This window comes from Orbicella faveolata, unplaced genomic scaffold (genome assembly GCF_042242905.1).
Source record: "Orbicella faveolata isolate gen_17 unplaced genomic scaffold, um_ofav_v1 contig_15, whole genome shotgun sequence".
NCBI classification, from domain to species: Eukaryota; Metazoa; Cnidaria; class Anthozoa; order Scleractinia; family Merulinidae; genus Orbicella; species Orbicella faveolata.
In genome coordinates this window covers 10,470,573-10,488,708 of record NW_028301542.1, presented here as the reverse complement: position 1 = coordinate 10,488,708, position 18,136 = coordinate 10,470,573, and the positions used below count along the sequence as shown (strand labels likewise).

The following is an 18,136-nucleotide window of genomic DNA, read 5'->3' as shown; positions in this document are numbered from 1 at the left end:
AATCGTTCACACAATAAATTAAACGGAAAAAAATAGCTACTCTGGTCCTGTTTTGCTTTTATCACGAGAAATCTGGGCAAAAGCACGGCAACAAAGTCTCTGTCCGCTCACGAAACAGCCGAAAACAGCCATGTTTGAAAATCGCCCTATAATGCATTGCAAGCTCAGTATTGAATAGCTGTAAATCATGTATGCCAATGGATTGTGTCTCTGTTGATGCCTTACTGATTCCAAGTTGCAAATTAACTACTTTGATAACAAATATTTTTGGAATTGGAGTGATGATCCTGCTGACATTATATTTACAGTTGAAAAAAGATAAATGTGTCTAAATATTTGTCCGATACTTCAGAAAACTTCACTTAGATGTACGGAATGAATTTCTTTAGGTTCTGAAAGGATAATTCAAGTAACTAGCCAGCAAAAAGAACACATCATTGCAATTCTCTTTGCATACTAGGGTTCTATATTTTGAATTATCAAATGAATTGTCGCGACTCCGGCCAATATACAAGAATTTATTTTCTCCAAAGAAGTGGCCAATATTGCTGTAATGCTGCCTCAAAATCACCTTTAGTTTATACTAATGTCCCAAGCCCGGGGAAGGAATGCACATTTCAGTGAGGCCAAATTCAAACCCCCCCCAAATGCCTCTTTCATTTTTGTTTGTTTTCATTTGTGGCTTGCATTTCATGATTTGTACAACGTATTTTGTCTTTTTAAAATAGAATTGCAAAACTCAAAAACAAAAGCAGCAATATAAATTTTTATAAAAAAAAGCTGCAGTACCTGCATGGATACACCAATAATTGAGTTTGACCAGAAATAGTATTCTTTCTCAGTCATGACCTGATCACTTTGCTAAATGCTTTATTTATAAAATTTGATTGATATTAGACCATATTAGTGTCTCATGGAAAATCTCTGCCCCAGGACCCCTCCCCAAAATTTCCACAATTAACCCCCCGCCATCTTCCTCAACCTCCCCAACCTCCCCTCCCCCCGGATTGACCACAGAGAATTTTATTTGGGCTCCTAAAAAAGTGGCTTGGGCTCCTAACTTTTGGTGGAAGAAGCCCGAAGGGCTCCTTAAAAATTTCCTTAGGCAACAGCCTTGAATTTGAATGTAACTGATTTTTTTCCTTGTATCACTAATTTGTAGATGGCCTGATATTGTTCGAATTAGTCACAACAAGAAGTACTTTTGTATTGAAAGTATTAAAACATTTGACACCATTCAGTTTGAAATGGTAGGTGCTTGACATATATTTCTGTTTTATTGTTTATTTGGTTGCTTTAAGTTATAAATGATTGGTCAATTTATTTTACTAGTGTGTACCAATCCTGTTTAACTCACATTCTTAGCAACCTACAGAGTGATTTGCTCTATCAAGTTATCCATCCAGAACTGCTTTTTTCAAAGCATGATTGAGCAAACTCAGGATTAGGAAAAATTGGAATTTTTTATTAACTTTACAGTGACTTTGATGAATTATACAGTGTTAATCAGCCGTCAAACAACCAGGCTCTGGTGTGTGGCTGAGTGAAATTCATGAGAAGGAGAAAAGGAAAAGAAAGACACTGCTTACTTTTTGTTCTTGAAGCTGCAGTGTTATGAAAGTTCATAGTGTTTTTATTCCATGACACGCCTTAAGTGGTGTTAATCAGTTGGTTGCATAGTTTTAGAAAATAATTTTGTCAAAAGCTTTTAAATTGCTTTGATTAACATGTAAAACATTGACTGCATGGAACTCTTGTGTTGAACTTGATATAAAGTAAACACTCCTAACAGTAATGAAGCAGCATTTGAAGTTAAGTTCTTATGGTGACTGTTCTATCTAATGTAGGATGATGCACCAACAGCCAAGTATGTGTGGAGGATGTTTGTAGTACATCATCAATTTTGCCGGCTCAACTTGTCCAGGTCGAGTGCCCAGGCATCAAGTACAAAACACCAATCAAATTCACTGTAAGTTCTGTAACTGATAGACATAAAAGGCCAAAACTGTGTTTCATGCCAGCCTTAATGCAAACTGGAGAACCATACTTTTGGGCTGAGTGTACTCTTTATTCAGTCGAGTAAAATTAGGGCAAAAATATTTTAATTTAAGAGACAATTAGCTAGTTAAAATGCTATTGTCAAGGGTTTTTTTCTTTTGAGACAGCTAGTTACACTACATACAATACTAATACAGTACTTATATTACTTAAAATACTTCATATCCAATATGATTAATTCCACCACTTACAATACTAAGACTTACACTACTTATAATACAATGTGATCACTTACGCTGTTTAAAATAGTGAATACTAATACTTACACTACTTATATTACATACAAAACAGTACTTACACTATTTACTATACTAATACACTACTTACAGTACAATACGATAACTCATGTTGCTTATTAAATACACAATACTAACACCTAAACTACTTACACTTCAATACGATTACTAGTGAAAAAGACAGCATGAAATGTTTGTAAAGAGCAGTCATACCCTTGACGATCAAATAATAGAAACCTTCAATTTTTGTTAAATACTTGTGCATTTCAGTCCAATTCTGTAGTCCCTATGTGTGATATGTACCCTGCCCTGTCATTGCTACGCTAAAGCAACCATTGCTTTTAGAAATTCACGGAGGCATTTAAGAAAATGAGGTTATAATTATGCTTGCCTCTTAGGTGTTGTTAATGACAAGGGAGTAAGGAAACTAACTTGGCTGTTGATGTTCTATCACTGGCACTACTCAGTATTGTTCTTGTCTTCTGTTCATTAATGTGTATTTGAAACTGTTTGATGCTGTAGCGTTCTGGACCAGTAATCATGTTTACCTGCGTGGTTCTCAGCACTGCCAACCTAAACGTGAAACACGTGGATTATTTTCTTGAAATGTTGTTTCCTTTCCATTCATGATGGTTTCATAGTGTATGCGTTTGTTTCTATTCTTTCTAATGCCTAATGTAGTTTCTGTGTGCAATCTGATGACTAGTATTCAGAAAGTTTAATTTCAGTATCTATTTCTATTTTTCTTAACATTTGTTGTTCTGTATGTATGGAGTCCTCACGATAAAAAGTTAGACTGTATGCTAATACAAGTACACATGTATATGTACAGTGTCGCTGTTGATGCTAACTTCTTCGCGTAACTTGCCAAATCTGTCCAAAGCAGCTTGTTGTTTGAATGTATCTCTTCTGAAGCTTTGGTGATCTGAGCTTTGTACAGGAAACATTCTATTTTAGCCTTCGTCCCACAAAGGTCATTAAGCTAAAAGGCATGTGCACACAGTAATTTGGCTGTGTATATCAAAGGTCATTAAGCTAAAAGGCATGTGCACACAGTAATTTGGCTGTGTATATCAAAGGTCATCAAGCTAAGAGGCATGTGCACACAGTAATTTGGCCATGTATATCAAAGGTCATTAAGCTAAAAGGTATGTGCACACAGTAATTTGGCCATGTATATCATCAAAGGTCATTATGCTAAAAGGCATATGCAGACAGTAATTTGGCCGTGTATATCAAAGGTCATTAAGCTAAAAGACATGTGCACACAGTAATGTGGCTGTGTATATCAAAGGTCATAAAGCTAAAAGGCATGTGTACACAGTAATTTGGCCATGTATATCAAAGGTCATTAAGCTAAAAGGCATGTGCACACAGTAATTTGGCCGTGTATATCATCAAAGGTCATTAAGCTAAAAGGCATGTGCACACAGCAATTTGGCCATGTATATCAAAGGTCATGAAGCTAAAAGGCATGTGCACACAGTAATTTGGCCATGTATATCAAAGGTCATTAAGCTAAAAGGCATGTGCACACAGTAATTTGGCCGTGTATATCATCAAAGGTCATTAAGCTAAAAGGCATGTGCACACAGCAATTTGGCCGTGTATATCAAAGGTCATTAAGCTAAAAGGCATGTGCACACAGTAATTTGGCCATGTATATCAAAGGTCATGAAGCTAAAAGGCATGTGCACACAGTAATTTGGCTGTGTATATCAAAGGTCATTAAGTTAAAAGGCATGTGCACACAGTAATTTGGCCGTGTATATCAAAGGTCATTAAGCTAAAAGGCATGTGCACACAGTAATTTGTATATCAAAGTGGGAGGCAAGGTGGCCTAATGGTGGTGGACTTTGTATTGAGTGCAGCAGGTCCAAGAAATTGTTCTGGCTCATTATGTTGTGGTCTTAGGCCCGGTCCAAACGCCTCTCCACTCATGTACCGAACCAAACTTGATTAAGTTCGACTTTAGAGCGACTTTGGAGCGACGGCTGGTTCAGATGGCGTACTTGCGTCGAACTTAATTCGGGAAGCCGGTGGTAACAATTTTCGACGAGAAAATATGCGTTCTGAATTCACGAACTCTGTCCAAATAGAAAAGCTGTGACTAACATTTCGCTGTTATCATGCTGTTATAGCAATATTTAGGGAAGCAAATTCAAACTCAAGGTTCAGTGTTTGTATTTAGACCAGTTTTCTCCTGGTCAAATCGACTTGTTAAAGGGAAATCTAATAAGCTAGGCTATTATCACGAAGAAAAAGCAAAAAATGAATTTGCGCTAAAGAAACTCGCTTATACAGTCCCGTTTCTCATAAATTGAAGGCATACTGGTATTTTGTTGTCTTTATTTTTAGCGACGCCTTTGAGCTTCATGCATGACTGGTCACGCCACTCAATTTTGAGCCAATCACGAGTCCTGTTATATGAAAAATAAAGTACAGTAATTTATGCGTAAGGTTCGACACATAGGGAGAACGCCATATGAATCAGCTGCCGCTCCAACGTCGCATAGTGCGGGAGACCCTGCCGAATTTAATGTTGTTTGCCGCACCAAACTTAACCTGCCGAACCAAACTGATTCAAACGCCGCTCTTCTGCTGTACTTAACTCATCAGTTAGGTTCGGCGCATGAATGGAGCGGCGTTTGGAACGGGTCTTAGGCAATACGCTTTACGTTCACATTGTTATTCGCGTTGGACTAGCATCCTATCCAGGGAGGAGTAGGGATGCTCCTGGTGACTTCATGATACTGACACTGAATATAAGCAGTAGTCTAGAATGCAGACTTTATCTTTCGTCTTTGGAGAATTCTACTCTACCTTTACTTTCTGGCTATGAACTAATCTCTTTCATCATTCATGGTAAACACCATCTGCTGTCAGCTGCCCACTTTTCATTGTCACATATCAATATTCATCTACATTGTAATGAGTGGTAAGTATTTCTATACTATTCTGAACCAGTTGTGCACTTCGGACAGTACTCTAGTTGCATTATGGCCCTGGTTTGAATTACATTGCTTACTCCGATATGTGTGTTTATTTCAGTGAAACAGCAACACGCAAATTCAGTAACAAGACTGGGGTAAGTTTGCTTTAGGTTGCAATCCTTTCACCTGAAGAAAAGTTATTGTCACCAATTGGGATAGAAATCAATCTAGAGAGATCGTATTGAACTACATTTGCGCAAACCAAACGACGATCTTCGAAATCTGGAAATGAAAACTGTCTCGAGTGTTTATACATCTTCTCAGTCGAGACTAAAGTTAACGAGAAAACGGAAAACTAAAATAGTTGTAGTCTGTACTAATTAAGATCCGATATCCAAAAACTCAATACTTGTAACACTTCTTCTTCTATGTCTATACACAAATACTTCTAAAATGGATTGTTAACTCACACTCTTGAAACTCCTGCCCTGTTTTTCAAGGTTACTACTAGTTATGGTGGGAATTCATCGCAGTCTTCCTCAAGTAAGTTATGGCTTTTTAAATTGTTTATGTATGTATCGATGGATGGATGGATGGATGGATTGATTGATCGATCGATCGATCGATTGATTGATTTATTCAACCCAGGCAACCGCACAAACAAGATACGCTCAGTGATTTCTGTGTTTGTTTGTTTGTTTGTTTTTTATCGATTCGTTGTTTCATTCTAGGAGAGGAGGAAACGGAATAAATATAAATAAAATAAATATGTTTCTGTGTTTCTTCGTCCTTACTTTAGTAGGTTTTATTCGACTAACTGGTCATTAAGGTAGTCCATAAGGTAAGAAAAGGTCATGAAAGTTGTTTTTAAAGTATCGAAGCTGTTGACCCCAGCACTGAACTGAACTCCATTGCTTTGTTTCGTTTATTTATTTGTATCATTTCAGTTTTTCACTCGTTTGTCTCACGATGGAGTCACTTCAAGATGTAGATTGCGTCATTTCAACTGCTATACTGCTAGTCTTCATCCGGCGATGAGGTCAATTGTTGCCTGTTGCTATTTGTAGCACCTTGGTTTGCTGCTATCGGTGTATTTCGATCCTTATTATTATTCTGACTTTGTGACGCTGTTCCCTCATGGATCCGCATCTTAACTGACCGGCTGTTGTGCTTTCTGGTTATAGGTATCCATGCTTCAGGAATATAATTGCACTATCTCTATTGATGATATTTGGATGAAGTCTTATTTTACAATAACTGCAGAAATTCTTGTGCGCTCATTGGCTAATTTTCAGCGTCAATATGCGGACAGACACATGAATTTATGATTTATGCGATGCGTCAACGAGCGAGAGTGAACAATTTGACAATCTGTTATCGTAACAAACAAATTGACATCAGTTTTTCATGCGTCTGTCCTGTTATTGACAATGAATTTTGTCATAACATTGTCAAAGTAGTCTGTGGATCCACTCAGCTATCGCCTGGTAGATCCACACAGCTACTTTGACAATGTTATGACGAAATTTATCATCAATAACAGGACAGACACATGAAAAACTGACGTCAATTTGTTAAATGGATAGCTTCCTAGTCCCTTCGTGTGTACCAGTGAGGGTCACGATCAATAAACTTGTCTTTGTCCCAAGTAGGTAAATGCCAGTCGTCTCGTTGGGGTGTTCTGAAATTGCGGAGGATTGTGTACAAGCAAGCCGTATGTCTCTGTCATGTTCTTTTATCCTCTCTCGGATAGCTCTCCCTGTTTCTCTGATATACACTTTGCTGCATTCACAAGGAATCTTATAAACAACACCGTCTTGTTTTGTTGTTTCAAGGGTATCTTTAGGTCGCACTAAGTAGGAACTTAGAGTTGTGTCAGATTTAAAGACAGTGCGTACGCTTTGTTGTTGTAGGCAGCGGCGAAGAACCTCTGATACACCTTTGTTACAGGGTAAAAACGCAGTTGATTGAAATTCCTGTGTGGGTTCTTGGTTAGCTGTTGCTCTTGTTGTTTTCGTGAGCTTCTGTACAAATGAGGAAGGGTATCCATTAGAAACAAGTACTGATGACAAGTGTTTTCTTCCTTGATAGCTGAAGGCTTCGTTATGAGGTGTTTAGCACGATTATAAAGGCATTTCACAATACCACGTTTCACTGACTGAGGATGGTGTGAGTCGTAGGCCAGGTATTGGTCAGTGTGTGTTGGTTTCCTGTATACAGTGGTAGTGAGAAGACTGTCTGTGTCTCTTGTAACTTATGTGTCAAGAAAGGGAATGATGTTATTTCTCTCGATTTCCATGGTAAAATGAATAGTTGGTTGTTGACTATTCAGATGATGTAGAAAGCCGTTGACATTGTTTCGATCTAAGAATGTAAAAGTGTCATCTACATATCGCCTCCAGATCTCAGGTTTGCAATGCGCAGTAGTTATCACCTGTTCCTCAGATTCTTCCGTATAAAGGTTAGCTATAACTTCGGAGGCAGGGCTCCCCATGGCTGCTCCGTCTTGCTGTTCATAAATCGATTCATTAGATTGGAAATATGTTGATCTCAAAACGAAATCTAAGAGGTCGGTAATTTGTGTAGGCATAAGGTTCGTGCGGTCGGGAAGACCGGGATCATTTTCTAGTTTTCGTAATGTGACCTATACGGCACCCTCGATTGGCACATTAGTAAACAGTGATTCTACGTCAAGAGATATCATGTCCTCATTTTCTAGTATTCTTTCGTGGTTGATCGTGTTCATCTATCCTATCTTACACCACGATGAATAATGTACACATCTTTAATGACATCTCAGTTTTCTCAGTTGGTTGATTATGTGCTCATTCAGCAATCCCAATTTGCGCTGAGATTCTAATTAAACAGCTGTGTTCGCGTCATCAGTCATCATTAAATGGTCATGTACGAGACGACTATCAGACCGTGTGTAGGGTGGTCGGTAGGTTTAAGAATTCATTCAACTGGGCAGTTGGAGCGACTCCGCTTCTGACTGGCTGCTAAGACATTATATTTTCATTGTAATTCAGATTTCTTGTTTGGAGACGTAACTTGTCAACAGTTAGGATACCGCGCTAAACAAACACAACTTTCAGCAAGAGGGGTTTCCTTGAATAAGTTCACCATCTGATGGTGTAATCAGTACCAATCCACTTTAGTTCTCAGGTGTACTTTTGTCACGTATAAATTTTCAAAAGATGATTTTTTACCAGACGTCCTCGCACTGAGGGAATTGTAAGAAAACAGTATAAACAACTGCTGTTCATCCTGGGCAAAAAAAACAAGAAAAAAAGAACAAAGGAAAAGATCCTTTGTACTGGCTGAACCAGTGACCCCAAGACGGTAGATGAATTCTGTACTCCACGTTCACATAATTGCGAATTTCTCAGCTATAAATGATTCAGTCCGAAATAAAATGATCATTTTAATACCAATCGTATAGGAATACTTTTCACCCAATATCAGAAAAAAGTTCTAATATTCGAACCACAGTCAACTCTCCGCTAATGGACACTCTCGGAAACGGACTTCTCTACTTACAGACACTTTTGTTTCAATTCCCCGTTTTACCTCCCAGTCAAACTCTGTTATACTCTACTCACCCTGAAAGATTATAAAATATTTTGTAACTAATCTTAATAAACACAAACACAGCATCAGGGGTGGGGATCTCGTTTATTGATACAGCGAGCGTTTACATCATCACCATAAAGAAATTACAGCAGTGAGAAAACAATAAAGCAAAGTTGAAAGAGATGCGTTCGAGTGGCTCTTGCATAACTTACAAAATCTTAAATAGCCTAATAGCCTCTAGGGATTCATCATACCTACAAGCACGCCTAGAGAACGTCTACAGTTAACACGAATCATACATTATAAAGATACTCCAGTGTCATTAACGAAACGTCACAAAATATATTATTTGCACATTCCCATAAGCAGACACTCTCTCGCAACAGGACGCGGACACTTTTGAAAATGAAAATTAGATTTTGCTTTTGTTAACGCTCTCTCGTACGCGGACAGCCCATGTATAATAACTGCCTCTTGGCAGTGAAACGGATTGTGTCTCAAAACTGTCATAGGACCAAGCAAACCTTCTCTGGTCATGATATACCTTCAATCCTGGTCACTAGTGTTGGACAGTTCACGGCAGATGACTTCATAGGCAGCCTCTCTTAAGACCAAGACCACGTAAGCCCGCCTGCCCTTCCCCTCTGTCAATGTTGATAAAAAAAAATATTGAAAAAAAACCTTGACAATAGCTTCAGAATAGCCACGTTTCAAGAATTGTTCACCTCCTAGAACAGTATTCTCCAACTAAAGTGACGATTAGATAGATATTCACGTCTTATTCCAGTAATAACGATTTTTCAGCAATCACGTTCGGTTCCAGCACAACTGTCTAATTACTTTCTATTGTCCCTTTTTCCTTTTTAACCACATCCGATCTAGTCTTCAGAATAGTTTCATTTTCTTTCAACATTGCTAGGGGGTAGGGGGTCAGTTATACTTCTATTCATCTTTTTCTAAATAATCAAGGACGTAGTTGAAATTGTGGGTTTTAGCACGCAAAAGGGGAGGTGTCCCAACAACTTATGGCCAGGATTGTTGTTTCTTAATGGGCTGTTTTTAAGGATAACTAAAGTTACACGTATGAACGGCAGCAATAAGTTCCCTTTAACTTTCTGTTGAATATAGAAGAGATGTACTGTATATATGTTTTTTCGAGTTTTAACATTTGGTATCAATATAGAGTTTCAGTAGCTATTTTTGGCTACGCAATGAAACATGTAATTAACACCCACTGATTAACTCTCCCGTAAGTGGACATCCACCCTATTTTTCTTAGCTGTCCGCTTATGGTAGTATATAGACTTAACCAAGACTAACAGCGGAGCTCCTGGGCCGGGTTGTTCAAAGCCTGATTCAGGTAACCCAGGATAAGGGAAAATTTTGTTTGAGTTTTTTGCTAGCTTTGCAGAGGTTTTCTTTTTATATTATTTGGCCTTCTGAGTTAATTGAATAATCTCAAACAACAGAAAACATAAGCAGTGAAAAACATTTTTATGCAAGAAAAATATATACTTTGGTTAACTTTTAATCCTAGGTTAGCGTTAATCGCCTTCCGAAAAACCCTGCCCAGCTGATTACAACAAGTTAAGATCCGAGCCCGCGATCCGATTAAAAATATATACATATCACTTGGCCAGCGGTCAACATCAAAAAAGCACGCAACCTTGATGAAAACCAAACGTGAGCCCGCGATATGGTCACATGATACTGGTCAGTGAATACCTTGTTTTGACAGGTGTTGATTGGCCATATTATGGATGTCTAATATCAAATATGTACGCTGTAAACCAAGCCTGCATGCCTCGGTCGACCTATTAGCTGGGGTATGGCCGCCATGTTGTGCGATGTTGTCGTCGTTGTTGGGCGCACCCGCTTGCGATCCATGCCACTAGCCATGTTGACCATGTGTAAAAAGAGTTCCATGGTTTTCTACTTCTATGCATACATGTGGTTCTCTTCCTATAGTTATTGGGCTCCACTTGGCTGGCGGCCCTTGGGGCCGCTGGAGCTCCGCTAATAATTCTCGTAAGCGGACAGCTCTACTAACGGACGCTTTTTCCAGTTCTCGAGGGTGTCGGCTTACTAGGGAGTTGACTGTATACGAATTATTTCATTATATAATTTTGTTTATTTTATATCTTGTTTGATTACTCAATTCAATTGAACAGATTTGGGGAATAAAGATAATGAAAATACATAACGACATAAGAGCGTGAACCTGGTTACGACGATAATTTGACCGAAGCGCCATGCGCTGTGTAAAAATGAAATCCTTGTAATGTCTTTTCTAGTACTTTCCTAGTGGTGTCCTCCATCCCTCCTCTTAACATCCAACAGAGCATTATATCCTAGAACATGACATTGTACATGAGGACGGAAAATCCTTTATATTGTCCTTTTTGACAGGTTAAAAACAAGAAGTTATCCAAAACGCCTTGAGGTAATTGAGAACATTTCTTGGTTGATTTTCAGGATCTGTGAAAGGTTTAGTCAATCCTGTATTCAGTGAACCAGACTGCGCTATCCCCGAAGAAAGAAGTCGCATTCAAGACAAGCACATGGTCGGTTGTGTGTCACGTGACTCCTCAAGTTCAGCCAATCGCTACACGTTACCCAGACCACAGTCCATGAACTTTTCTTCAATGGACAATCGAAATGACTTCTTACTGCGTGACGACTTGTGTACTTCTCAGAACTCACTTGATCAAAATCAAGGCTTGTACACTCAAGGGCTATTTAATAACGCAGCAGTAAATAATGAAGTGGGAAGTTCATTGTCCATGGATTCGGGAAATCCTCTTGGAACACAGTCACTGGAGAGTTTTGATGACAGAAGTCACAACACACCTCCTAACAGGTCCTCGGGGGAAGCTTGCTCTGATATTTCAAGGTATTTGTTAAAGGCATTCTGCTTCTTGTGTAAACCGGAAGGAGGGATGTTGTAGGAGTATTACAATGACTATGTTCACAGGAAATGAAGAATTTACTGGATGCAAACTCTTACCAGTTCAGGGCTCTTCATCTTGTCATAAGCAAATTGTCTGGCACCGAACTAAATACAAGACTGTCTTTCTGTTTCGTCTGTCACTCACATTTGTAACACCAACTTTTTGGGCACTATTTCAGCTAATTTCTGGACACTTAAATTATTTCTGTACTCTTATCGGCCAAGACACGTAAATTTATCACTTTATTGTAAGAGTGAAATACACTGCAAAACGATGAAGTTGAAAATGATTGACAGGTGCGGCAGTTTGGTGCAGAATCGATCTCGGGCTAATAAAGTGGCGGACAAAAAAGTATTTAAATATCATGCGTAGAATAATGAACGTTGAATAATTTTCAGCATTGATAAATACGGCACAGTTCACTAACCCATGAAGAACCGTAGCAGACCCTTAGGGATTTTCCCTCTTCGCTATATTCTCAAATTCAACTTGGAAGAAGGCCTGCTTTTCATGCAGGTCTTACAGAGAGAGAATGAACATATGCTTGAATTAACATGGGTTACAAACTAGAGGGCAAAATTGCCCCTTTTATCGAGGGCAAAATGTAGAGAAAGACCGGCTGCAACGATGATAAAAAATCGCTTTGCTATTGTTTTGCAACTGAATTGCCTTCATCACTGGCAATTTTTGCTTCCGAAAAGTTCCTAAAACATGTAATCAGGCCGTGCGATTGCCTATACAAAGTTTTTAGCCAATAAAGTTGAAGAAGGTTGACACTTGAATTTGTCACGAAACTTACTAAAGCGTGAGAAAATGCCGCTCGCATTTTATCAACAAATGATCACATGATTTTTCTTGTGCAATTTGGAAAAAAGAAAGATCAGTAAATTTTTTAAATACTGCAGATTATACTTGCCCCACGACCTTTTGCAATCTTGTTAGCCTTTGAAAAATTTCCTCGTCCCTATTTATTCCAAATTGCACTCGAAATCATGTGATCACTGCCTGTGCGAATTAGGGCATTTCCTGTGGATATCTGATTTATCTGTGGACCTGAAAATGTTTTCCCGATATTCAGTGAGCCTTATAGAGGCCTTAATTTTCTTAAGGTCATTTTTTACAATTACATAATGGCTCACAAAGTAAAGGAAAACAAAATCTTTCAGAAAATAGCAGGTTATGATAAACCCCGATCTTCACTTAATTTTGATTTTGAGGCAAAAAAGGACAGTATGCATTTGTTCTATGACAGGCCAACTCGTCCAGTGTCACTAAACTTGGAGCAGATAGCGGCAGATAATTCAAGCGAGGTTACAGGTCAGACCAGCGGTTATAGCACATCAAATGATTCAGACTTGGAAGAATCCAGGGAGTTGGATTTTGATATTGAAGACGAGATGTCACTCTCTCGGGAAACACAGGTACATGTGTTGGAACCTTAGGGGCTTTGCGTGAATTAGTAGAAGGAAGGGAAGTAGTGATTGGCTGTGAGTAAAATTGACTGAAGCAATGGGTTGAGTGAGGCTGGGGAGGAGGGAAGTTGGTGGATAGGTGTGCCGGGAAGAAGGGCCACATGCTGTTTTCAGTATTAATGTTAGTTTCCGAGGGAAAGGAATTAAGATCCGCTTTGGGTGAATTGTGACATTACCAACTTATGTTATAAATGGACAATTAGTTTGTAAAGTGATAATCATTTCTGAATGTTTACAGTCTTTACAAGCTTTTACAAGTGAGGTGGTTCTTGAGAATCTTCAGAGGTAAAAAGACAACAGTTCGGATGTATCACCATCACTGTCTGTACAATGGCAGTTTCAAAGGCGAATGTATAATCCGTGCATTAAAATAAATAACCCAAAAGTTGCTTGTTTGGAATTTCCTTTTTAGCTTGAAGAACTAGAGAAAATCTTTAGTGAAGGGCAGGTGTTTACAGAGTTCCAAAAGGTCGAGCGGAGGAGTGAGGTCAGTGTTGAAATACTGTGGAACTTCTGCTAAATTTCACTTGCTGTAGGCCGGTACCTCTCGTCAGCGGTTTTCAACCTTTCATAAGCAAACACTTTGATGCAGAGCATTTACCATCGACTGTTGTTCTTTCAGAAGCTAACAACTACTAGCGCACAGTGTGGTGGAAACGCAGAAAAGAATAGGTACAAAGACGTAGTTCCATATGAGGTGAGATTTAGTGTGTGTGACTTTGGAATATCGTTTCTTACATTTAAAGTGTCTATGACAAATATTTTGTTATTTGCTTTATGGAATCTACACGATATTGTGATATGGAAATCGAAAAATATAATTGGATATCGTTGCTTTTTTACTACGTTTCAGCCGTCTGAAAATGTGAGATTTCACTTCCAGTTGGGTCAGAAACCGTGAAGGGTTAGAACCTGGGACTAGTCAGGCTGTGACGTAAAAACAAGAACGTAGGTCTAATTATTTTCGATCTAAACAAATAGAAACGAAAATAATAAGTGAAATATACTATGAATTAGGCAATCAAGCGTAATTCCAATTTTGGTTCAAAATTGTAAACATTTACGAAAGATAAGTAGACCTATGTTCTTGTGTTGACGTCACAGCCCGACTAGTCCCAGGCCCTAACCCCACGGTTTCTGACCCACGTTTTTAGAAGGCTAAACAACGATATCTAATTTTATTTTTCGATTTCTATATCACGATACAGTGATATCACGATATAGAGTCGATTCCATAAAAATGTGGAAATATACACAGCAGATTTGCTTTCACAGTGGCGACAAATGATTTAGTCACGATACATTCAGCAAACATGAAGCATGTAAAATTTAGCTTTAGCTTTCCTTAGAGATCTTATAGTGTTTCTTATCGTTGATTCTTATTAATTGATTCATACAAATCTAATTCTTAATTCAGTTATCTTTTCAAGCAGGAATTGCTTGATTTAAGTAGTTACTGTTGAAATAAAGAGCGTTGTTGTTGTTGTTGTTGTTGTTGTCACTAGTGATTCCCTTTTTATTCCTCTTAGACTGTGCTTCAACAGCAAAAGTTGTTCTTCCCTGACTGCTGTTTGTTTGTTTGATTGATTTGACAGGAAACTCGAGTTCGTTTGAATCCTCGGAACAACTCAAGTGGTAGTGACTACATCAATGCAGACTTTGTTAAGGTAAAGATAGAATGAGTAATTATATTTTTATCACGAGGCTGTGCCTCGTGAGTCCACAACATTTTGACCACTGTGATGACAGACCACGCTAAACCACATTCGATTTTTAAATAGAATGTTTGTTTGTTGATTTGAAAAGAACCCCTGACAGTTCTTTAGAGAATAATGATGGGGTTGAATTTCTTAACCAGATTAAGATGCCTCTTTTCTACGAAAAAAGTATTTTCTGAATGAAAACGAGAATGTCCAATCAGAGAACGGCATTCGTGACAGAATGCTAGTAGATTTATACTAATGTTATATAGATAACACTGATCCACAGATTAAAATAATCGGCTCCGAAGGCAATGGTGCGTTGTCAGAAAAGTATGGTGCATTGGAATTCACGCTAGTACGAAAATTCTTAACAGTGGACATGCATAGTGAGCTAAACAAGCTACCGGTACCAACAAAAATAATTAGCAGGCGCCGAAAATGTGAAAGCAAAATCTGAGCAATTTGATATCAATGTTTGACCACCTTACGTTATTTCAGTTACCTTGAGACTTAGAGAAAATCGGAGTTCTTTTTCCGAGTATGCCTATGTCACTGACAGAGAATCATTTTGTTACGGTTTTTTTTATGGGAGTGATAGTGGACAAAAAGTCATACTGTTTAATAGCAAACACATCCTGATCGAGGACAGGCTGATTTTTCTGAAAAGCTGGTTCAAAGCGGTAATAGTACTATCCTGGATACTATCCTGTTCTGCCAAGAATTCAAACAAAGCTATAACAAGACGTTTCTGCAGTTTCGACGTATCAAGCAGGGCGATTGAAAGTTGGTATCGGATTTTTCTTCCTAGTTCTTTTACCTGGTCTTGGCCAACACAAGGTGTACATGAAGCATTCATGTTCGCCGCTTTGCAAAAAGCCAAATCAGAATTTCAAGAACTAGTGCAGTGGGCATCCGTTTTTATTTTGTTCTTAAAAAAATAAATTAGAATAAAAACACCTGCCCAATGCACTCTGATTTGGCGTATTGTTGCCGGTTACTCCTTTTCTGTAATTATTCTTCTAGAGTTTATACTTGCTTCGGTGTTGCTCGTGCGATATTGAAATTGGCCATTACAAAAATATTTTCAGATTCTACATAATAGAAGGAGCAGTTCAAGTCATCTTTCATTTTGAGGTTAAACTGAAAATTGTTGTTGAAATTCTTTGGTGTAGAAATTTAAGTTGAAACTATTAAAGTTTGATGCTTTTTGTGCATTTTTGAGGTTAACAACAATTGTAGATTCCCAATCGTTCATCCATTTTTATTGACTCTGAGTCTGAGCCATAGATTTTACCCTCCATGCGAGGATTAGACAAAATGATGTAATCACCATGGAATTAGAGTAGGTCTTGTTAAAATTCTAACGTGGTGCTGACAGGCTCTTGGGACTAAAACAAATGAAATCATATTGAGGTGAAGGAATGAAGTAATAATTCTTTGGGTTTAGTCCCCTTAGGCCTTCTCACCTGGTCCCCATTTTTAAGATAATTTTGAATTCCATTGCTTTTTATCTTGCATTGAATTGCATTTGTGCACTGTGGTTCCCTTGCAGCTGGACGTGGGCGCTCGAACGTATCATTACATTGCGGCCCAAGGCCCTATGGAGAACACTGTTTCTGATTTCTGGCAGATGGTGTGGGAACAGAATGTTAGAATATTAGTGGCGGCAACAGACGACAAGGTACAACATTTCGTTTCTTCGACTTGCAACAACTGTCTGGTTCAGATGATCAAAAGTCTCCCAACACATGGGATTGTAGTATGTTCACTTCAAAAAAGAATTGACTGATTTGTACAAAATGCTATTTGCTGGAAAATATTAGAAATGCAGCCTACAAAACAAAGAGACCTCAATCTGTCAAACTTGGGTTATCTAAATTTTGAATGCACTATTATTGCATAGCAGTTGCTAAGTTGTGTTGTAGTCACAGTTGTTTATGTGTTTGGGATTAGGTTTGAGCAACCCAAAATCTAGTGTTACGTTGACTGAAGAGTGCACTAGTGTGAATAAGTGTGATCAATATGTATTTGTTATTGCTTCTAAAATTAGATAAACAGTAAGGGCGCCTGCTATCCTTACTGGCCAGAGGACTTGTATGGGAGCAGAAAAACATTCAATTCATTCGATGTGGAAACTGTGTCAATCCGAAACACATCTTCTTATAAGGTGCGCAAGCTATCCTTAAAACAGGCTTCCACAAATCAAACGAGGATCATTCATCATTTGCACTTCACGGAGTGGCCTGATCATGGCGTGCCACAGGACCCTAAACACTTTCTTGGTAAGTATTTCTTTGTTACATTACTCTGTTGTTTGGATATTCCTTTTGCAGAGAATAAAACGGAAAAAAGCCATGGCTTTTGCGTTTGCTCCAGATGGACATGTCGAGGTCGCCGTGGAAAGAATTGTTTCATGCTTAGACTGCTCTTGATTGCTTGTTGCTCATGTGTGACTTAATCGTTGAACGAACGGGTGTCTCTCCACTAAATGTTACAAGCTGAAATGTTTGTATTAATATAACAGCCTAAGCAGGAAGTAAGCTGTGGCTCATCAGATGGGCTTTTCATGTTTTAAGTTTCTTTTAGATAACAACCTAACATGTAAACACACACTGTTGGTATATTTGCATTGCCAGGTCAGTAAAACAGGTAACTGCACATTAAATAACGGTGATGACACGGAATTAAAAGATTCTTGAAATTCCAGGGTAGAAATATAATATCGTAAATGTAGCTGTGTTAGTGAAACACATTGCTTTAGATTTCTGAGATTGCGCTGATTGCGGGCAGTTTTTGTTTTTGGTATTGTTGTGGGCACTTGTGGTTGTGGTAGATGTTATGATCGTTGCTTGGTGTGATTTGTTGTTTTACAGGTGTTGTGGTTCTTGTGAGCATTGTGGGTATTTTGATTCATTGTTATCATTGGTACTGCTGTTGTTTGTGTGAGGTTGTTGGTACTGCTGTTGTTCATGTGAGGTTGTTGGTACTGCTGTTGTTCATGTGAGGTTGTTGGTACTGCTGTTGTGAGGTTGTTAGTACTGCTGTTGTTTATGTGGGATTGTTGGTACTGCTGTTGTTTATGTGGGGTTGTTGTTGGTACTGCTGTTGTTCATGTGAGGTTGTTGTTAGTACTGCTGTTGTTTATGTGGGGTTGTTGTTGGTACTGCTGTTGTTCATGTGAGGTTGTTGTTAGTACTGCTGTTGTTTATG

At 38.5% G+C, this 18,136-nt stretch overlaps 1 protein-coding gene and 1 pseudogene across 1 annotated transcript in view; one reads left to right on the top strand and one right to left on the bottom strand.

Moving 5' to 3' along the window:
- The window catches only part of LOC110051322 (tyrosine-protein phosphatase non-receptor type 21-like), a 64,651-nt gene that overhangs the window by 40,996 nt on the left and 5,519 nt on the right, over nt 1-18,136 (top strand). The window contains exons 9-19 of the mRNA XM_089288378.1: nt 1,163-1,250; nt 1,848-1,969; nt 5,346-5,382; nt 5,728-5,770; nt 11,276-11,693; nt 13,004-13,172; nt 13,636-13,710; nt 13,846-13,920; nt 14,819-14,890; nt 16,479-16,607; nt 16,977-17,208. Coding sequence (XP_089144504.1) covers nt 1,163-1,250; nt 1,848-1,969; nt 5,346-5,382; nt 5,728-5,770; nt 11,276-11,693; nt 13,004-13,172; nt 13,636-13,710; nt 13,846-13,920; nt 14,819-14,890; nt 16,479-16,607; nt 16,977-17,208 — 1,460 coding nt within the window. The remainder of the gene's footprint in view (nt 1-1,162; nt 1,251-1,847; nt 1,970-5,345; nt 5,383-5,727; nt 5,771-11,275; nt 11,694-13,003; nt 13,173-13,635; nt 13,711-13,845; nt 13,921-14,818; nt 14,891-16,478; nt 16,608-16,976; nt 17,209-18,136) is intronic.
- LOC149113491 (uncharacterized) lies at nt 6,774-7,721 on the bottom strand (annotated as a pseudogene).